The sequence below is a fragment of the Trematomus bernacchii genome, unplaced genomic scaffold, assembly GCF_902827165.1.
Source record: "Trematomus bernacchii unplaced genomic scaffold, fTreBer1.1, whole genome shotgun sequence".
Classification (NCBI taxonomy): domain Eukaryota; kingdom Metazoa; phylum Chordata; class Actinopteri; order Perciformes; family Nototheniidae; genus Trematomus; species Trematomus bernacchii.
In genome coordinates this window covers 1,031,414-1,053,482 of record NW_022987839.1, presented here as the reverse complement: position 1 = coordinate 1,053,482, position 22,069 = coordinate 1,031,414, and the positions used below count along the sequence as shown (strand labels likewise).

General features: G+C 43.3%; 3 protein-coding genes across 7 annotated transcripts in view; all 3 read left to right on the top strand.

Annotated features, from left to right (window-relative positions):
• Window positions 1-5,947, top strand: part of LOC117500375 (receptor-type tyrosine-protein phosphatase F) — a 123,105-nt gene extending 117,158 nt beyond the window's left edge. For all 4 annotated transcript variants that reach the window (XM_034153248.1, XM_034153247.1, XM_034153246.1 and 1 more), the window contains 5 exons: window positions 132-258; window positions 932-1,057; window positions 2,417-2,571; window positions 3,126-3,261; window positions 4,083-5,947. In XM_034153248.1, the coding sequence (XP_034009139.1) occupies window positions 132-258; window positions 932-1,057; window positions 2,417-2,571; window positions 3,126-3,261; window positions 4,083-4,151 (613 nt within the window). In that variant the 3' untranslated portion in view covers window positions 4,152-5,947. The remainder of the gene's footprint in view (window positions 1-131; window positions 259-931; window positions 1,058-2,416; window positions 2,572-3,125; window positions 3,262-4,082) is intronic.
• A 1,533-nt stretch (window positions 5,948-7,480) lies between these two features.
• larp6b (La ribonucleoprotein 6, translational regulator b) lies at window positions 7,481-10,292 on the top strand. The gene is made up of 4 exons (XM_034152793.1): window positions 7,481-7,525; window positions 8,920-8,972; window positions 9,050-9,236; window positions 9,339-10,292. Exons 2-4 carry the CDS (start codon window positions 8,956-8,958, stop codon window positions 10,290-10,292), a joined length of 1,158 nt encoding a protein of 385 aa, XP_034008684.1. The 5' UTR covers window positions 7,481-7,525; window positions 8,920-8,955.
• Window positions 10,293-12,722: 2,430 nt separating this feature from the next.
• LOC117500286 (neurturin) lies at window positions 12,723-22,069 on the top strand. Of its 2 annotated transcripts, XM_034153098.1 has the most exons (4): window positions 12,723-12,839; window positions 12,998-13,420; window positions 19,217-19,547; window positions 19,962-22,069. In XM_034153098.1, exons 3-4 carry the CDS (start codon window positions 19,244-19,246, stop codon window positions 20,396-20,398), a joined length of 741 nt encoding a protein of 246 aa, XP_034008989.1. In that variant the 5' UTR covers window positions 12,723-12,839; window positions 12,998-13,420; window positions 19,217-19,243; the 3' UTR covers window positions 20,399-22,069. The 2 variants fall into 2 exon arrangements, with proteins under 2 accessions (XP_034008989.1, XP_034008990.1); XM_034153099.1 differs by lacking the exons at window positions 12,723-12,839; window positions 12,998-13,420 and adding an exon at window positions 15,836-15,952.

The following is a 22,069-nucleotide window of genomic DNA, read 5'->3' as shown; positions in this document are numbered from 1 at the left end:
ACTGTACTCCTTAATCATTAGATCTGGCATTGGCTTTGTTATGTACTTTTTACCACCGGTTGTAAAATAACCATAAATATCTTAATGTTGTGTTTAATCTCTGCCTGCTCTATGTGCTGTTATGTCCACAGACAGCAGAAGGCCTACCTGGCCACCCAGGGCCCCCTGGCAGAGACCACCGAGGACTTCTGGAGGATGCTGTGGGAGCACAACTCCACCATCGTGGTCATGCTCACCAAGCTACGAGAGATGGGACGGGTAATGCTCTAACACAGACTGAACATAAATGCATGCAGCACCTGTAAGGCCAGCGGAGCATTTCAGGGAATGATAATAATGTGTATACGCTCGGTTGGTTCAGCTCAGCTATTGTGCCACACTGCTCAAATATTAATTCATTCCAACCCTGAACAGCAAATGTGGTTGAGAGTTAACTTCATTATCACCATGAGTGGAATACATCTGGGTTTAAGCTAGCATGCTACTGTGTCGGATTTGTCAATAGCTGGTTGCATTTAAAGCATACTGAAAAGTCCCCAATGGCATGACTACAGCAAACACATTTTTTTATATTTACTGTTTTTTATGATTACGGAGTGATTCGGAAACCACTAAACAGCATTTCAACACCCTCTCATTAATTATCACAGTTTAGAAACTAAAGCTCTCATGCACATCATCGCTGTAGTTAAGAGCACAAACCAATGAATCAGACAATATTTCAAAACCACAGATGAATCTCTTCTTTATATATTTTTGTTGTAAGCAGAGACCTTCTCATGATTCAAAATGACTAATAACCTACAGAACACTGTACTAAAAATATCCTGCACGAAGCATTCATTATGTAAAAGTATATTTTTTCCTGTGCGTTGGAAAGAGATTCTCCAAATATAAGTGCTCAAAATGTTGCCTTCCTTTTCTTTTGTAGGAGAAGTGCCATCAGTACTGGCCAGCGGAGCGCTCAGCCAGGTACCAGTACTTTGTGGTGGACCCCATGGCCGAGTACAACATGCCCCAGTACATCCTCAGAGAGTTCAAAGTCACAGATGCCAGGGTATGTTGTGTCAAAATCTCTGGGTTTGCCCGTGCGTGTATTTTATTCTTGTGAGGCTTGGTGTTTCCGAGGAGGAGTGATTGGCATTTTTACACAAATACAACCATCCAACTGAAATCCATCTTAATGTTAGGTCGGTAAAAATGCTCACAGTCGCGTGTTAACTGTTAAGAATTATACCGACTGTGATTCAAGGTGGAGATGATCAGAAGGCATCGCATGTTATTTCTCCTGACATGCTAACATCAAGTGAATGCACCATCAAACAATATTACCCCGGTTTAGTAACAGTATGCCTGCTCTATGGATTGTGTGAGTGTGTGTGTGGCCTAGCATTACTATCCTTGTGGGGACCTAAATCTGTCACGTGTGGGGACTCGTCTTCCTTATGGGGACATAATGGAGGTCCCCATGAGGGGAATCATTTTATTTTAGGGTGAAGACTTGGTTAGGGTTAGGCCCTTACCCTTACCCTAACCGTTAGGGTAAGGGTAAGGGTAAGGGTTAGGCATGTGTTGGTTATGGGTAAGGGTTAGGATAAGTCTCCAGGAAATGCATGTACGCCAATGTAATGTCCCCTGAAGTGGTGTGTGTGTGTGTGTGTGTGTGTGTGTGTGTGTGTGTGTGTGTGTGTGTGTGTGTGTGTGTGTGTGTGTGTGTGTGTGTGTGTGTGTGTGTGTGTGTGTGTGTGTGTGTGTGTGTGTGTGTGTGTGTGTGTGTGTGTGTGTGTGTGTGTGTGTGTGTGTGTGTGTGTGTGTGTGTGTGTGTGTAGCGATCACTGTGAAAATACATGAAAAGCATAGCCTTCAATCCCCGAGGGCCAGTACTGCAACTCCCTGTGATGCAGTGGTTTCAATGGGCTATAAATATACTTTACTGTCATCAGAGGGCCCACAGCACTCTAATCCCACACCCACTCCTTCTTCCACACACACATATATATTTATATATACAGTTTGTGCATTAAGAGAGAAAAACATACAGAAATACATTCCTAAAATACATGAAAGCTTTAATTTCACACATGCTGACATCACAGTGAAATGTGTGACTCCATGTTGCAGTTAAGAGTGTGTCAGTCGTGTACCACAGCCCTGCTGAGTTCCTCTTGTGCCAGGTCGTCAGCTTTACTCATATTCTTGCAGATGTGAATTAGACGATTAGAAGGCTGCGGTGAAAGCAGCAGGGCTCTGGTAGTCATGGACATCGAGTGAGGAGCTGTGCTGCTTTTGTGTGTGAGCGCCGGCTGCAGAGAGAGATGTGTGAAGCACAAACTGAACCGAGGGTTATTTGCTCGGAGAGATGAATAAAAGCATCAAAGAAAGCTCCTTACTTACTCTGTGCTTCGCTGCCCCTCAGGACGGACAGTCCAGAACAATCCGCCAGTTCCAGTTCACTGACTGGCCCGAACAAGGAGTGCCAAAAACTGGAGAAGGCTTCATTGATTTCATTGGACAAGTGCACAAAACCAAGGAACAGTTTGGACAGGATGGACCAATCACTGTACACTGCAGGTGAGGAGGGGAATGTGGATCATATCAATCATATTATTTATGACAAATCTGTAGACATTAAGGAGGGGTGCTATTTCTGAGATTTGAGCATGGTTGTGCAGCAGCAGAGTTCTCTATATAGAGTTTAATATAAATTGTGTTTAACAAGTAAGGGAATTAAGATTTGACGGAGATGCAAACCAAATTTCAGATTTGCTCTCTGCACCTTGATCCTTAACTTTTCTCAAGACCATATTTAGTTTATTAGGTACACCTGGCTGAAAGTAATGCAGACTAATGCCTTAGGTTGGTGATAAGTCCTACATTTATAAAGGTTATAATGTTAATTTGTTGTTAGAAATCTTTTAAATATACCCTTAACTGAATGTATTGTCTTAAAGGAGGTTACTTTGTGGTATCCTTAAACTGAAATTGCTGTTTGCCCCAGGAAAGCACTTATAATGGCAAAAGATACATAAAAAGGTTTTATTATTCATGTCACATGCTCACAGTTCAGACTCTCCTCTCAGTACACAGCAGACAGGAGTTATAAAGACTCTTTTGTGTGTCCTCAGTGCCGGTGTGGGCAGGACCGGAGTCTTCATCACGCTCAGCATCGTGCTGGAGAGGATGAGGTACGAAGGAGTGGTCGACCTCTTCCAGACGGTGAAGACGCTTCGCACCCAGCGGCCTGCCATGGTGCAGACCGAGGTAAGAACAGATCAGATTTAATATCCCAAGGTGACAGGGTGGTATTCCAAAGTCAACATTGAATATGTTTAAAGTGACAACCTGATGTTATCTAGTAAGTGTCCTTTCCTGCCTTACAAATGTTTCTTTAGTAGAGGTTTTAGAGGTGATTCAGAAACCCTCACAAAATAATAGTGTCAAACCTTCCTCAAATTAAGAGTCAATAAATAATTTCTTTAATAAATAGGCTTTAAAGAAGACAGCAATGATGCAGATTTAAAGAAGTTATCATTTTGTGCCCTTATTGATATCACAGCCAACAAATCCACATTGGCCTGGAGGTCTCTGCAAGAATTCCCCTGATTTCATAAACGTTTTGCGTTAATAGACAAAAAACATGATCTCAGATGTTGGTTACTGCGACTGTATTTCTTAAGTGCTGCCTGTAGTGCAAACACTCCAAAGAACTACAGCTACCAGATATAAATATATTGACATATTGTTGGTTAACTTTTATTCTAGAAAACAGAATTACATAGGCAAAATGCAATGATCAGTTCCCATAAGTATTGGTAAGAGCAGAGAACATGACCAGATTCTTCTTGTACATTTCACTCCAAAAATGTATAAAAATGTTTATTAGACGGATGAAAAAAACTTAAAAACCCAAAAAGAGCAACAGACCATCTCTCTTCTAGGACAGAGAGAAATTCAGTAGATGTTGTGTGTATGCAACTGGATAGTGAAAGGACAGGTTTGATATGTGATATTCCAGACATGCTTGCAACCTTTTTAACAAGTCTTCTTCTTCTTCTTCTTCTTCCTCCTCTTCCTCTCCCCAGGACCAGTACCAGCTGTGCTACAGGGCAGCGTTGGAGTACCTGGGCAGCTTTGACCACTATGCAACATAACCACTCCCAGCGAGCAGCCTCCCTGGTCAGACCTCTCAGGAGTGTGCCAAGTGTCCCATCTCAGCCACCATACACCCACTTGACCCCCCTAAGCCCCGCCCCCTCACCTCTACCGCAGGGGAGCAGAAAGGGAAGCGCTTGCAAACCCGGCGACGGGTTTATCCAATCACAGAGATCCATGCCGACTTTACCAACCACATGAGATTTTTGCTTTAAAAATAATAACAGAAACATTACAATGACTATGACAAACGTGACAACTCGTGTACAGAAGCGACAGCTCTGCTCTGTCCAAGCCAAACCTCCCTGATTGTCAAAGGCTACTGGTAGCACTAAGAGAGCCCTCTCTCTGTTCTTTTTATGTTCATTTTACTGTCAATATTATGATTCATTTTGTCAAATGTTATTGTTTAGTATATTTGTTGTTTTTAATAATCATTTTAACATCAGACATTATTTCTGTCTTAAACAGCCCAGCCTGGGGCATGCATTATTATCATAATCGGTACTTTTTTGGGTTTTTACTGTTATTTTAGGGTACTTTAGCACAAGGGACATGTATTTTTAACACGTTCCTAGATACTAATACAGGAGGACCCCTGTTCTCTGAGCTGCTGTCAGATCACATGACTTTATTGTTTTATCCATTATATGTGTCATAACCGTTATGTTTGGTCTTACTCAGTTCAATAACTCAAAAAAGAATTGCCTTGTCACTTGCCATTTTGGATAAAAAAAAGTCAACTTTAAGAAAACTGATTTAAGAGCACACACTCGCTAAAGTTTGGCCTGTAAACATGGTAGCTACTTAAAAAACAAGAAATGAATTAGCTAAGGAGACACTAAATCAGAGGTGTACAGAAATGGAAAGCACATTATTTCTACGTGTTTTTTTGTTTGTTATGTTTCATCAGAAGCCTATGGCATTGAGGCCTTCATGCTCCACAGCGGAGAATTACCTGAGGAAAACAGACTTTTGTACCCAACGGGTAGTTGACCGAAAAGTAAACTCCCTGATCTCTGAATAAAGTTGCTCTTCAAGTCCCTCCCGTCTCCTCGCTGCCCGTTGGTCAGTTTTCTGGAGGCGAGCGGCTGAGAGGAGCGAGAGCGGCTCACACGGAGGAGCATCAAGCTGTACAGAATCAACCATTCCTACCAGAGGGGAAAGAGACTCGGCCCTTTGGACTGAAACCTGATATTATTTTATACAGAAATAGAACTATAAATATATATATAATTATGACTGATTATATATATGTACAATTACACATAGATATATACACAGCTTCAAAGGTATATTGTTAAAAAGGATAAATTCTGCTGATCTACCAACCCTAGAGACAGAGCAGAGAGCCTGCTGTCCTAGAGTGTATTCATGGAAACCCCGTTGTATCTACTGTACTACCATAGTAACTTTGACAGCTGGTTGTCCGTCTGAATGAGGAAAAACAGCACAACCCCCCACCCCCACCCATCAAGATGGACCACTCCTCACCCAATCGCACCACTCAAGCACACATCTTCTCCCACACGAGCCGCAGGAGGGAGCGTCTGAAGAGGCCTAAACGTTGTGGTGGCGGGGGGGAGGGGAGGGGGGACTTGAAAACGCTGGCGCAAAAACTAAAATGTTCATTTTTACCTTGTGAATGCTTAGTGCTGTAGGGGTTCGATCTGTTGTACACACAGTCTGTTTTCTATTTGTTGATAAAGAACTGGAATTTAAAAGAAACTGTTGATGAAAATGAAAAAACATTGATGTTAATAAAGTTAAATAATTGGGTTTTTGTACAAATCTTGGCTTGTGACGCCTCGTTTCTTGACCCTGTTTTTAACAAAATGTGAAAGTCTTAAAGGGGCTCTATTGTGCTCAATGTAAGGCTCATAGTTGTATTGTGTGTCTCTCCTGTGACATGTCGCATGCTTTGATGTTCAAAAAGCTCTTTATTTTTCTCATACTGCCTGTGCTGCAGCACCTCTTTCACCCTCTGTCTGAAACCAGAGCCCAGTCTGCTCTGATTGGTTAGCTGGTCAGCTCTGTGGTGATTGGTCAACCGCTTATGCTGCGTTCACACCGGACGCGATGCGAATATTCGCTTCGCTCTAATCGCTCCTATCGCATCGCTCTAAACGCTGGAGGTTCACCGCGGCTGCCAGCTGTGTTTACTCGCATCATTCAAACAAGACGCGCTGGCTCGGGAGCTACAACTACAACAAATGAACATATTTTACCGTGATTAAATTGTAATACACGTTTCTAAATGATGCCGAAGTAACAACATACTGATACCGGTTAGTAACAACCATGAATTAATGCTTTGACAAGTCTGCAGACAAGACGGCAGGCGAAAAACCTTTTAAAATGCTTGTTTTCTGAATGAAGATCGGGTCGACCAGGCTAAGCTAACGAGCTCATTCCACACTCATAACAACGGCCTACAGACATAAATAAACCAGCGACTGTATTCACCATGGCACAGACAGTCTGTGGTTTGTACTTGTTTAACTTTTGTCCAGTTTCTGAACAGATATGAGGAGCTGTGAGCTCTGTGTGCTAACTGCTAACAGCTAACGGCTGATGTTGTGTGGTTGAACGTCAGTGACGGCGGCTGAGATCCTCACCGCTGATTGGCTTCCGCGAGAACGCGTCACGTGAATTTGACGCTCGAGTTGAAAAAATTGAACTCTCGCGTTTAACGCGGCACCGTTCAATCGCCTCAATCGCGTGATTCGCGCCGCGTCCACCGCTTCATGCGCGCCGTCGGAGCGAATTCGCGTCTGTCCGCGTCTCTGCATTGACTTTACATGTAATCGCGCCGCCCCCAAACATCGCATCGCGTCCGGTGTGAACGCAGCATTAGAGATGTCCCGCGCCTTAGCCTATCGCATACAATGTGTTGGAGAGCTAGCCAATAGAAGCGTGAGTGTTACATAGTGATGTCACCATGTTTTGAAAGTTAAAAAAGGACTCAAATGGAGGTGTTCCAGGCAGTGGGGAGGGAACACGGGGATGTAAGCCTATGAAGACCGTTTCAATGCAACGATATAACCCACTACAGGAGAGGGAAAATCCCAAAAACCATAATTGGGCCTCTTTAACTGATAAATCCTTCATTGTTAAAGTTTCCCTTTTGCCAGCGGGACCTTCGGTAATCTGCCCAAAAATGTTCCTGATGTTTGGCCACTGTCTTCTGTTTCAAGGCATTCATTATTTTATTGATGTAACATTACATGCAGATACTTGAGTGTCTCTGTGTGTGTGTTTGTGTACATGTTTGTATTTGTTTGCAGGGGTGTATCTAGGAGTTGTCCTTTTTCGAAAGGCCCCCCAGCAACCAACTGTCACGGAGAATGAAGTCATCATCGCTTATCGTTAGGTAATTTAAGGTTTAATATGTTTTGTATTTGTGCTCTTCAAATTGGTTTGAAAGAGGCGGGTCTCTGTTGGAGAATGATGATGTCACAGTGTTCTGTGGTCCAATCAGAAGATAACATTAAGAAAATCAGAATGTATTGATTTAAGGTCATTTGCTTATTATGTTGCCATGGAGACACCTGCACAGTCCTGATGGAGGATGTGACTGAGACTGTACAAAATCATTATTTACTAAATAGTCCACCATATATATGTGTCTCAATTCTTACTGTGAGATATCCACTATATACACAGTGCCCTCAAAGAAAAAGGCAATGGGCACTTGGGCAGTAATATCCGCTGCTAAACAAATCTACATTGCAATCTCATTTTCTAGATGCAATAATTACAGTCAAGCAATTTATAAGTGATTGAGAAAATGAGGGGGATTAAAAAGTGTATTCTATCAGTTGATTGCTCACTAAAGAGTTAAACACTGTATTAGTGTTTGATATATTATATATATATTTAGTGAGTAGGTGAGGAGAGTTTTTAAGGACCCTTTAGAGACGCAACTGTCAATCAAATCCGCTCAAAGCACACCCACACAGTCCTGAAGATGCAGATTTGTTAAATTCTCATTTGACTGTATAGAGAACCAAGTGTTCTTTCTACATGTGTGTCTTATGTCCATGTGTGCCTACAGTCTGTTAAATCAGTGCCATTATGAGCGGGAAATAAAAGCAGACAGCTTTGGGTCGCATATTTATCCTGTGTGTGATGATCGTAACATATGGAAAGGATGCTAATTAAAACATAGCAGCTAAGGTAACAGATGGATTTGTTGTGGCATCAACACGCTGAAGAGGATAAATGATTTCAAGACAAAAGCAAACACAGGATATAAAGCTGGATTTAAGGGCTAATTACTGGTTGGTTTGTTCTTTACTGCTGCTTTCGACTGTCTCCGGGAATCCAGCAATAATATCATCTTTTATGTTTGTTTTATTGTGCTCTTAGCTCTGAATAGTGTTGCAGAAATGCACGCCTTAACGATGTTGTTGCTCAGTTGTGTTGTGATATTAACACTGATACATTGCTGGGCTTTCTGTTGTGCAGAGTAGACTTTCACTTAACTTATAATGTTCTTATGTTTATGTTAGCTAACAATATGTTGACAGTGTCTCCTTTTTTCAGCATTCATTGAACTTTTGTTTGAGTGCTAGTTGTTGATAGTAGAGGTGATATTGTGGAATGTGGAATTTAGCTTTTAGCATTTTACAAAATATTGTTTTGGATCCCAAATGACCAACTGACAACTGTGTCCAGGTGCATCTTTTCATTACTCAGGAGCATTGACTGTACCTAGCTGCTTTTCCCTAATACTCATCTTTACTTTACAAATAAACCGCACAGCTCAGCGACCTGTTACCACTGTCCTTTGGAGATACAATGAGTAATCCGATTGGGTAAGCAAATTAGAAAACATATGGTTGACTAATCTACATTGCAGTATATCAAGATGCTGATTCTTGTTTTTGTGTAGAGATGATGCCCAATCTGCCCGGGATGAAGAAGACTGTGAAGGTGAGTTGCTCTGCTTGAAGATTAAGGCCCAGTTGGAGGATTTGTTCACCGACAGCCACCTGGCCGAGGACGGCTTCCTGCTGAAACATGTGCAGAAGAACAAGCAGGGCTTCGTCAGCCTCAAGCTCCTCACTTGTCTGAAAAAGGTAAAATCATGTTAGTTAATTGCAAGGTTTCAGTTGCTTTCTGCTATGTTTACAGTCCAGTAAAAAAGCAAACAAAGCTGAGGTTGCTGTTGTTTGTTGCAGATAAAGGTCCTGACCACAAACTGGTACATGACTCTGGCAGGAGCAGAGTACTCCGAGCTCCTGGAGGTGAACGATGAAGGCACCAAAGTGAGGCGGATGGAACCGCTTCCCAAGAGGCTGCTGTGTTCCCCCACCAGCAAGCTGCTCCTCGCCTGGAACTCTTCTGTGGAGAATTCAACCGGAGACAATGGATCAACCCAAGGCCTGGAGCAGGCTTTCCTCTCAAAGAGCATCCTCCAGAAGTTCAGCGCCCATGGCGGGATTATTTCATCCTGGATCCTGCATGCTGGCGAGGAGCTTCCCAAGGAGCTGCAGTGCTACGCCAAGCGCCACAAAGAGCTCGGCCAACAACTGTGTGTAGTGGTGAAGTTTAATCATTTGGAGGAAGTTCGTAAGGCCTACAGCGCCCTGAAAGCAGAGGAGGAGAAGTCTGGCGGTGACGGCATACATGTGGTGCCTTTGGGATTCCAATCGAGGCACCACATCAACAGGAGGGAATCATCAGAGGGAACCAACGAGGTCAGACCTGAGGACACACCTTCCCAGGAAAATAATCATCAAACCCCAGAGGATTCAGTCAAGGAGGACAAAACATCCCAGCCCCAGAAGTCTGTGGAAAACTCTGTGCAAAGAACCTTGGAGCAGATCTCCAGCAACTGGAACAGCAAGTCCCTCTCCGGTCCGAATCCGAGGCACAGCAAGAGGAACTGGTGCTCTGGAGACGGTGACGCAGAGAGCTCTCAGAGCCCCTGGGTGCTGAGGCGCAAATTTGCAGCCAGTGTATTAAACCCCAAGGTGGCGCTGCACATGAACGCGCACTGCCTGATGCAGACGGTGGTCCGTCAGCCCCTCGGGCCCGACAGCACCAAGGGCTTTCAGAGCAGAAGGAGGCCGCTGCAGCAGGGGGAACGCAAACTCTCTCTGGGAAGCAGAAAGACCACCTGTGCAGATTAACAGAACAATGCAGCATCAACACGCTACTACATTTGATATGCTGATGAAAGAAATAAATATTTTTTGTATTAAACTGAAAAGGCTATTTACTTTTTGGTGTCTCTCCTGGTGAGGGACTATTTATTCTGTGTTGCATGTAGTTGTAATCCACTGACAGATGAGGGCAGCATTAGGCTGTGTTCACAGCTGTGTTATTTTAAACACTCACTCTGTCCTTGTCATGTAGGAAGTAAATGCACTGCAAGGACTGTCAATAGACTACAACACATTTTAGCTGAAGGTACAAATTGTTGCACAAACTGAGGTGTTTAAGCGCTGACGAAAAGTGTCTGAGAGTTCACACACACTGATTTCTTTAATCACCTCTGGCGTCTGCACTGCTGGGGCCTCAGCTGGTCACATCTGCAAATTGCAATGTATATTTGTTCTTGGGTCAGGCTGGATTTACCTTGTTACCACTTTCTCACAGAAAGAAGTGGTTATTTCATCGTGAAAAAAAGCCTTCATTGTCCCATTGCATCTTTGTCACAAATGCCTGTTTAGATTATGGTTCTCTAAAAAGTCGTTTTCCTTTCTGTGAGATGACATTTGGCTGACGGCTACTTGTCCAATCATCAAACCACATCTTGCGCAAGACGAGCGGAGTAGCAACATTTGAGCCTTATTTCCAGGCTTTCTAATGACACCTCGACTGGAATGGTGTGTTTATAGTGTTACTGATTGAGGGCTTCCTTAAAATCTTGCCCAAACCTAAACAAAATGTGTTTCTTCACTCATCCACACCCAGTGGAAAAGATTCAATCCGATGTGTATGGGATTCTATCACGTTCAAATTGGAAACATACTCTGCTGTATTTCTTCTTTTTGTTTATACTGAACGTCAGACTGTCTTCATGACTAATGTAATCTGAGCTGTTGAGTGAGACATTGCATTGTATACAGATCAAGTGTAGCCCTCCTATTGTCTCTGACTCCATTTAGCAATTAACAGCTGTTGGACTTTTATTGTAGCGAAGGCTGGTCTAAGAAAACGTTACACATCTGTGAACAATATGTATAGAGAAGAAATGTTCCTGCCCCATGTCAGGAAATGTTTCTGTGCTGATAGTTCCTGTTCAAGGCTACGAAAGCACGATATCCCCTGCGAACAGCGAGTTAGTGCTTTTATGTGGGCTCCTACCGCCAATAATCAAGATGAATGTCAAACAAGTTCAACGTCATTCTCATGTTTCTCGGGGAGAGGGTCGTCATGATTTTGCACCTGCTGACTAAAATACTTTTGCGGTGAAGAAGAAGAGCACAACTATTATTTTGATTTGTTGGGCGCTGAAAGGGCTAAGTGGAAAGTTTTGGTTGGCTTCGCCTCAAACTTTAAATGAAATGTACACTTGAGATAACAACCGTAGAAATGATCCATCAATACTCACATGTTGGCATGAGACAAAGCTCAGATAAATCACTTTGTTTCTCAGTCCACACTGAGGGGTTTAAACTCTGAGAAACTTAGCTCTTGGCCACATCTCTTCCTCTTCAGTGGATCTTTGCATAGCGTGATTTGTGTATAATTTGGCCCGAGGATATCAGAATGACTCATAGCATGAGAATGAGATGTTTGTGAGCAAATAATACGTTTCCTGTTGGGACTCTAGCAGAAATAGCTGCTGTATTTCAATATCTTTGGCTGTGGACCCAATTGTGAAACCATCCATTCTGGTTAGATCAACATTGTACCTGTACATTTATTGACTGCTTTATTCTACCAAACAGCATATGTAAGACTCTATGTATCTCCCTGGTCGCCTCCCTAGTCCCTACCTCATGAAGGGCTTCACTTGTCTCAAAAATGGCTGGCTTTTGTTTACACACACCTGACGCATTTCCCCCCTGGATGGGGAGTTTATTTAGATTGCAGTCTGGAGTGCCTGATACCTTCAAAAGCACAACCATCTGCTCCTCATTTGCCGCTCAGGGCTCAAAGGCTAAAAAACCGTTTCGTATTGGAGGCGACGTGAACCTGAGATTTTCAACAACAACACCCTGGGTTTTATCTCAAGCCAACCGTAGATTGAATTATCATGAAATACCTCCACTGTGATAATTCCATTTAACTGGCGTTAGTGTTGTCTTAGCAGCATTTAAACCAATTGTGCACTTTCTTAATTCCCCCTAAAAGATTGGAAAACACTTGCTTCTGCAGACCCTTCTGATCTCAATTGAGGCTATTACCAATCTCCCACTTAAGATGGCAGACTCTTTTGCGGCAGAAGGTAAATGTAAGCCCTTGCTCAGGCCAAAGCATCCTTTAGTGCTCCTGGAGCTAGAGCCAGGGAGATTATCATGTCAGGAGTAATCCGACTCGGCCCACAAGCACAACTATGGAGGAGGAGGAGCAACAGTTGAGGGGGGGAGGCAGGAGGCAGAGGCATCAGAGAAGCTCTCTGCTCCACTTACGGTAACCACGCTCTCCCTCCTCAACCTAACCCATCTTCTCCACCCGCAGACTTTCCCTCCCTGGAGCTGAAGAGAAGACCTGCTGCAGGCATAGGGGTAAGGACATGTGCATTATCTTTCCGATTGCTGTTGTTTGGAGATCAAATGATCAGGGTTGTTGAAGTGGTAGGAGTTTCACAACAGATGGGAAAGAAGTTAAGGCATCTGTAAAATCTCTTCATGACATGACACTGTGTTGCTCTGTCTTTTTTCAGGTTCAGGGTTGTGCAAAAAGAAGGATCAGATGATCTTCGTGAAGAAACATGGTAACAGAAGTTCTCTGAAGTGAACCAGATGGCAAGTCGGGGACTCCTCTGAAGACCCAACTCTCCTTTTTTGTGAATGAATCATCCTGAGTGCCATGAGGCGCATGATTACATTCAGAGGAATGTCGATCTTGATCTTAAAGATTTCGAATGAAATGCAGATATGATAAAAGAATAATACAATCTGGACCTGAATCAAGCGCGGACACCTCCCTACTAGCAGGCACAGGGAGCTGTGATGATTTTCTGGGGAACGAGCAGGAGTGCAGCTCCTCGCCTGTGATGATGATGGATTTACCCAGCCAACACTTGCCTGTGGAGGTCAGCTGAAGACGACGCCACGCAGCTAAGTCTGGATTAGCCGGCCGAACGGTAAGGACACCACATCTTCTTTTGTTGGTTTAAGCCGGCAGATTATGGGGAAGGCGTTAGAAGCCGCTGACAGAGATGCCTCACCAGACGCTTGAGTGGCAGAAAACACATGTTGGATTATCTGTATCAACAAGCGGGCCTTCGCTGGAAACGCTTGTCAATAGAGCAGAGCTGCCTGTCACGAAATGTTTGCAGAGCATTAACCATTGATTACAAAGGGGCATGTTGGAAAAGTTACAAGTAAAATAAATAATTCTCCTCACTTTCTGCAGAATTTGAACAACCTCTTACCACACAGACAAGTTTGTTTTTGTCAGGGAGAAATATTTTATTTTTCTGTTACTCATCAGCGTGGTGGTTCACCTCATTATCACGCATAATTGCTTCTTTAAGACTCTCTGACTTTCCCTTCCCGAAAAAAAAGGAGCCCTACTTTGAAAGCTTATGAATTAGTGATTTCAGATAATTATTATTTTCTGCATCATCATTTTGGAGATTGGCATTTTTGGCATAGCTGCGCCTTTTAACTGTTTAAATAATTAAGCGGAGCAGGATCAAATTGCTGAACTTGTACTCTGAGAGAGGCTAACTTGATCATACTCACTTTGGGCATTTTACTGAAGTGATGATCCCCTTCTCACTAAGCCCATATCATACTTAGAGATTATACTGTATCCAGCGGAGCCCCAAGAGGCCGGATAGAGGTTAAGCCTGAAGTTAATTGAGCCTTTGGACTGTCATAACCTGCCAGAGCTGGTCATAACTGGAAGGAACTGAAGAGAAAGCTGAACTCCTGCACCACTCCTCTGCATTTCTTTCAGATCCTTGCCAAAATGTATATTGTGCATCCAAATAATTAGTATGATAGCTCTGTGAAGAGAGCACAAGCTTATAAACCCGTAAAATTTCATCATATTTCAGATGTTTGTACTTGCTTGTGCTTGCTCGCGTTGGTCATATTTTAAAGTAGCATTCAGTGTGTGCCAAAGTGCAGTCAGCCTTTTGTAACTGCAACATCAACATGTTTAACATGGGTTTAGAGGCAATGTTAGTGTGTTAAAAGGGATCTGGCATAGACAGATTAGCAGCCAGAATAGCAGCTTATGGACTCTTCTTTAGAAAGTAGCCCAGAACAATCATCAATCTTACTACCAGCTCACTGCAAAATGATGAGGCAAGGTGAGGTTTTCCTGCCCAGCCTCATGTCACCTCTTTGTCTGTTGGAAAGCTATTTAAATGCAGGTCTATACCTTGACTCATCTCTTCCAGGAATAGGGTAGACAAATCGGGACTGAGGTCAAATGTGCACCTATAAGTGTTCCTTCTCCCGCACCTCATTAACGCCGCTCTCACAGCTTTGAGTTGTGAGATTTCGTGCTAGGCTGTTAGATTACCGGATTAATCCATATGAATCTTTGTGATGTTAACCATACAATATTTGAAACAGCTCACCTCCACCAGTAGACCAAAAGGATGCAGGAAACCTGTTTAGTATTTTACAGAATGCGTGTTTAAAATTATCACATTTTTGTCTTGAATCACGCACACATGGTTTCCCCTTTTTTTGTCCTCGATAATGAACGGCAGCTTTCGCACTAACAGGGGACAGCCTTGTTTTAATTATCCTTTTGGTTACTGAGTGACAGAACGCAAGCCAACCATAGCAGTTGCCCAGCAAAATTACAGCGCAGTCAAACCTAAGCCTTTTTCAGTTGCATTAGAACCGAGGCTGGATTTAGCACAGCCAATCCTGGCTCAGAACATCCACTTTATTTGACAGCCTTGTGGCCCTCTGTGGTGCCAAGACGACGGATCCAACTAACCAAACTCCTTACTTTTCCTCTTTATTATTCTGATTGAATGCAGGTTTTGGAAGTAGAAGAAGAAGCAGTGCCTGCTGGTGCTTTTTCAGTAGGCAGTGCATGCTGGCATAACCCCTGAGATCGAGGTGTCTGGTGGATTAAAACAGACACACACACACACACACTTACAGTAAGGCCATTGCTCCGCCACCAACACTGCAGCCAGGTGTTAACCCACGTGACTGCAGATAAAGCCGGCAGGCATTAGTGCTAATCCCGCCCTGATCTTTGGAATATGTCCCTATTACCTCCACAAGCACTCTCTAGCTGTCCCCAGGCCTCCTGATGCTCACTTAAGAGGGACAATACAAGACAAGGCCTCTCTAGGACTCTCTAAAGCACGTTGTTTCCTTGGAACAACACAGTAGGTGCCTTCCTGCTATTTGTTATCTTTTTAGTACAGGTATTTTTGGGGTGTGTTCAAAGTAGCGCAGAGACAGCCGGTCACATGGGTGGAACTGAGCTGACACACAGCGTGGTAACAATGTTCTGTAGGCAGAGGCCTCGGGTTGAGAGTTGCCAAACACACCAGGGTTAGACCTGTGGACATTTGTAGATATGAAGAAGCGGCAGTGTTATGTAAACTGGATTATCTAGTGTTATGTGATGGTGCTGCTGGGAGTGTGAGTGCGCCCTGGAAGTGAAGTGGGTGTCTGGACGACAATGGAAGGTTAGACTTTGTCTCGTTTCCTACACAAGCCTGTGTCATATGATTTGGGAAAAGTGAAACCACGCAAGTGCTGCCTGTGTGTGTTTATGGTATGTGTGAGTCACAGCCATAGACTGTGGTCACAGCGAGGGAGAGTGAGTGAGTGAGACAGAACAGGCTGTATTTAGGGAATGTATAGGAGCAAATTCTGGTGGTCAGACATAAAAGTTGGTATCCGCTTTTCTCTTGGCACAAAGACGCTCTTCATTCATTTCTCTTCTGTGATCTTCTCTGGCTGTCACACTGCTCTAGATCCAAGCTATCTGAAAAGAAGGCACCCCCTGTCTGCCCGCCTCATTCATAAGTGTTAACCACAGACGCCCCTTATCTCCATTTTCTAGTTCATCCTCCATCGGCTGTGGCATTCTGTTGAGTGTCTCTATCATGGGAGAGAGGGGAGGAAACAAGTGCCATGCTGCTGTAATTACATTACCGCCAGCTTAGCAGCGCCATCGCCACTGACCCAATTATTCCTGGAAAACATCAATTTTATTGTGTCATTTGAAATAATGAGATCTTTGAGTCACAACAAGAGCTCAGTTGAAGGTTGAGGATGGGACTCCAAATGACAAATGCATGCGTCGGAGAATACATAATGTCTCAGGAATGGCTTTGACAGACAGACAGAGGAATTATTGGCGAGGCATTTCACTTTCACGGTTGCCTTAATGATCATCTGACACTGTTTTCACTCTGCTGGTAGCACTTCAGGTGACTCATGTTTGACAGCAAACATCAGGTGCACATTGCATACATCCCTTATTCAATCCTACGCTCGCTAGAAAAACAAACTCCTGAAAAGAACTATCATGCATGCAAATGTTTCTTGTTCTCCCTGTGAATAGATGATATGTGCGTTTGTTTTGGGCCTCACACATTGAACTGGCCTTATCTTTGAACACAGGAGCAGCATGCATGGGCATATCTATACGGATGCTTTGTGAGCATCAGACGTGCGTGCGTGCGTGCGTGCGTGCGTGCGTGCGTGCGTGCGTGCGATGTTCTAGTTGTCTTTGCGACTCATCTGCACTTTTATGTCTCGGCTGGAGGATGGCTTTTCCTTCTGCTGGACGGTCCTCTGGGGTTCCACTATATCCTCTGCACTGTTGCTCTTCTCTGTTTTCTGGAATTTAGCAGCATTTGTCCTCAGGAAGTGGGCTCCTCATTCATGTCTTTCCGTTGCTCTCCAAAGAAAACACTGGTGCCCCTTTCTCGCTATCAATAGCTGTATATGTATTTCCATGACAGTGGGGGGCCAGTGATAGCTATTAGATATCTGTACTGATTAATCACCCGTGAATCCGCTACAAAATGCTCCTTGGCACTTTTATTGGCGCCAATTGACTGCAGATGGGACTAATGGGTTTCTGAGTGCAGTAATTATGACAATCAAAGTGTCTTCAGGGACATGATATAGGTGTTTGATGATCAGGCTTCCTCCTGTGTCAGCGAATGAGACATCTCTTCTGTTCTTTACCAGCTAATTCTTTTATTAAGATGAGCCACAAAGCTAACACGCCACAGACATTAATACTCTCCGGCCGTGTGAAACTGATAACTTCAAGGATGAGTAACTGTTGAAAACTGACCTATTAATAGCACAAGAAAACAATGACCTCATCCTTTGCACGTTATCATAGCAAACTAATTTAGAATTGTAAATGTATCATATCAATGGAGCAGCAGGGTTTCTGGTGTTGAACCAACAGAAGCAAAATGTCTGAGACTTTCCAGGCTTCTATCTGTCATGTCTGTGTCTGTGTGTGTGTGTGTGTGTGTGTGTGTGTGTGTGTGTGTGTGTGTGTGTGTGTGTGTGTGTGTGTGTGTGTGTGTGTGTGTGTGTGGGTGTGTGTGTGTGTGTGTGTGTGTGTGTGTGTGTGTGTGTCTGTCTGGTGATTAAATCCCACAGTGAGAGAGGAACACCATGCAGTCGGGCACCGAGCAGACTGTGTGTCATATGAGGCTGCTAGCTGAAATGTTTGACTTTCCAATGATTACCATCCCACCTCTTCATTGTGCAGAGGCTGATTACCACGTCAAGCGCATATGGAATTATGAGTGATGAGTCAAGCTATGACTGATAGGACTGGTTATACCTGTTTATACTCTGTTTATACCACTGCAACTCAGACTCTTTATATTTTCATTCTGTGGTGTCTAACACGGTCAGACGCTGTGGAGAACTATTGCAATTTGCATATAGTCCTTCATTGTTTCACTTACTTCACTGCATAAAGACAAAATGTTCCTTTATTTTTTGTAAACATTAATGTGATCTAGGAAAAACCCACATTTTTGTTTCTGCTAAACTAGACAACGATATATGCCATTGTTTCCCATTGTAAACACTGCAGGAGCCTGTATATGTACATTACAGAATCCAATCTGGCAAAACACTTTGTGAGGCCGGTCTGGATTTGCTGTTATGCCGTTTCCGGCTCTGGGGAAATGTATTGCTCACTGGTGAGATGATATGAAAGATACAAAGAAGTGAGGTTGTAAAACTTCTCAAATACCTGCGGCATGACATTAAGAAGAGAGGAAACATAAGGGATAACTCCTGCTAAGTGAGTTTCTGCGGCTGCTGCGATACTGATAGGGAGCGGCGGTATAAGATAAAGGGATGTGCAAACACACATGTTGAGACCTCATCATACATAGCATTGTAAATAGGTGTGGTTCCTGTGAGGGGAGGAATGGATTCCCCTCCTTTAAGAGGATGGTTCGGGAACATTTACCTCTGCAAAACAAAAAGTGTTTTCTTCAGAAATGAAGAGAGGAAGCTTTTATTCTCATTCACATCAGGTATTTTGAAATAATACATACACTTCTTAGCGGTTTCAAAGGGCAAGGGGTTGCGAAACTAATCCAGCCTGCCTTCAGTTCAAATAAAAAGATTGCACTTATGTTATTCCCTCTTCAGGCAGCCGCGATTAAACACACACTGCATTCTCATGTGTCAGCAGGAGATGTCAAGCTCTGGATCATGAACCCACTTAGAGTGAAAACAAGCTGACAGCAGAATCAGAAAAAGTAAACTGACAGTAAGATTAAAGCTCTGCTGAGAGAAATGGATTTATCGGGGAGGTCAAAGAAATGTGATGGCACAGAAGATAACCATTTTTTCATTGTTCTCTTTGCTTTTAATGTGACAAGTGAAGGAGATTAAAGGAGTGACTGTGTGAACATGTTTGACATTTGTCCTTTTTTTCCCTCTCTCAACAGAGTTTCAATGCTCCTTGACGTTCTAAGATGAAGTTATGGAAAGGTGTTACTTTTGCCTTTGTGCTCTGTGGCGCAGCCCTGTCCATCGTCTTCGTTAGAAACATGGCCACTATCGGACAGTTCAGACCTAAATCGAAATACCCGTACACGTCTCCATCCTCATCAAGACTGTCCTCATTCTCACAATCAACTTTCAAGACCTCACCGCAATCACCCTCCTCCTCCTCCTCCTCCTCCTCATCAGCAGAATCGGCAGTGAAGTCCCGGCAGATGGGTGGGCCTCAACGGAGACCCCGCTCCGCAGACGAGATGAACTCGGTCCTCTCAGAGTGTAAGATAAACTGTTATTGTCTTCCTTCCCTGTCTGTCTGAGATAAGGTGTCGTGTTAAAGGGCAGTTTGGGTTCAGACAGGAGACATCTCACATCTTACTTTGGTGTTTACAGATCGTGTTTTAGCACCTCATAGTTCATATGGAAGGATGACACTTAACTTTCCCACAGACTCATTTAGTGGCATTCCTCAACTTGAAGCAGCTTCAAGAGATGCAGATAACGATAAGACTCATTGGTAGCTGTCATGACGTCATACAAACGTGTTTTATTCTGTTTGCACATGAGTTTATCCTGCCAACTACTGTATGTTATTGATATCTTTGTGAACCATATCTGATTATTGTTACACAGAAATCAGATAATCCTGCTACCACATGTGTAGTAACGTATGATTTACCTCCTCTCTGATAGTTTCTGCGATGTTCCAGAGCTTCACGGAGGGCGAACTTCGGCATGTGGTCGGCGCCTTGCTGGACAGGAAGAGGAGGAAGAGCCGGCTCCTGGGAGAGAACCAGGCCCGAAGGACTAAAAGAGCGCGGAGGCCCAAGCCCTGCTCTTTGAGGGAGCTGGAGCTGACCGTAAGTGAACTGGGTCTCGGCTATGACAGCGACGAGACGTTGCTGCTGCGCTACTGCAGCGGGAAATGCCTGGAACACCGGCAGAACTACGACCTTACCATGGATCACATGGTGCGGACAGGCTTCAAAAAGAAGGGCCGCAAGGACAAGGTCAGCAACGGGCCCTGCTGCCGGCCCATCGCTTATGAAAAACAGTTTTCCTTCCAGGACAACAAGCACCTCCATCACACAGTACGAAATATGTCGGCAAAGAACTGTGGGTGTGTATGACCCCGAGAAATGGACCTCTTCATGCTGCTCTCAGACACTGTTGGGAGAGTTGAACATGAATGCTGTTTAAAGACAAACTATGGAATCAAATCTCAAGGAAAAGAGGAAAGGAAGGGAACAGGTTCATGGCTGTTCCATGGCGGCCTTTTTCTAACAGGGAGACTTTTGACGTCTGTCAAAACAAATTGGATCCAAATCACGTGGACAGCAAGTGCTGTGATTTTGTGGATTCCATGTAAAGAGACAGAAAATGACTGTTCATACCAAAAAACGTTTTTATTATATTTTCTATCTGTCTAGTAACACTGTAAACTGTGGTACAACAGCGATGTAGCAATGTTGTATGTTTGTGATCTTACATTTTACTAGTTGGCTAGCACATGCGATAGATGAGCTGTGGGTCATGGAGGACTAGATTGCTGCGGCTCCTACACTCCATATTAATGGGCATTCAGTTTAGTAAGTCCAAATGCAGACACTAAACCACCTTTAAGGCAAAAAAAAAGCTCAAGAATTAACTTCAAATCCATAAATAAAAGTTTGGACCATTGACCTCAAGTGTTGTTTAGTGATCAGCTGTCTACAGGAAGCATATCTACCTAAAGGAGTGTTGACTTGTTATCAGCGATCATGACTTTGTGCCCTGTTTCCCTGCTTGCAAGCAATCATCTTACTGATTGCAGTGTTATTATACAAGGAAAAGAACAAGCATTATTGATAAGGAATTTGACGAGTGAAGAAAATCATTTTCCATAGCTCCAGGTTTGCCCCCACATTTAATGATTGTGTTTGTTGATGTTGTGTAGATTATCAATGAGCGCCTGTTTTAAAACACACTCACTTTAGTGAAAATAGATCCCATCTGCTCTCCATTGAAAATCTCATCACACTCATGTTTGAGTCCTTTTTTATACTTTTCCCAAATAGCCCATTATTGTAATTACCCATAATTCTCTGGAATTATTTTCCTCAAAGAATTGCCAAAACACACCAAGTAAATTCAACACGCAAGATGTTTTCTCAAACTTAGATTTGTTAACATCTCATGTCTCCAGTTCCAGGTGATATAACCTTTTTAATATCGTCTCTGGGTGTAATTTATGAACGTTTACACTTTCAGCTGAACTGAGGCACAGGTGTGAAACAAGAACAATGGTTTTAGTGATCAGAAGTGGCAGGTTTTTCTTCTGGCTGACAGAAAACTATGACGTAGAATCAGGATCTGGAAATGTGTTTGCGCCCATCCAATAAACCCTGTAACTTCCTATGAAGCCCACAGTACAGCCTTCTATTGGCCCAATTAAATGCCTCCTTGTTGTAACGCCTGGTAGAACTTTAGGGTAAAATAAGCTATTGTAATTACTTATGAAGCATCTTTTTCACCTTCGACAATCTTTATTTTGTTTTGAACCCATTGCAACTGTTTGCCTGAAGTACGATAAATTATGTTTTTGTTTTGTTTTTCCTGAGGAGCTGCAGAGTGGGGCGCGGATGCGGTGCATCTTATATTGTAGTTTATATTGTATTTATTTGGGAAGTAAATTATGGTTTTGCATATTTATTTAGATTACCACACAGAAACGGGACAGCTTATGATCATTAAGCAACTGTGCCAAAAAATGTTTTATCTAACATTCTATATTGACTGCTGAATAAACATAATTTCAGAGG

Coding starts and splice junctions, on each gene's coding strand:
- larp6b (XM_034152793.1), top strand. Junction 9,237..9,338: donor TCCTCACTTGTCTGAAAAAG/GTAAAATCATGT, acceptor TGTTTGTTGCAG/ATAAAGGTCCTGACCACAAA.
- LOC117500286 (XM_034153098.1), top strand. CDS start 19,244: ATGAAGTTATGGAAAGGTGTTACTTTTGCCTTTGTGCTCTGTGGCGCA. Junction 19,548..19,961: donor GAACTCGGTCCTCTCAGAGT/GTAAGATAAACT, acceptor CCTCTCTGATAG/TTTCTGCGATGTTCCAGAGC.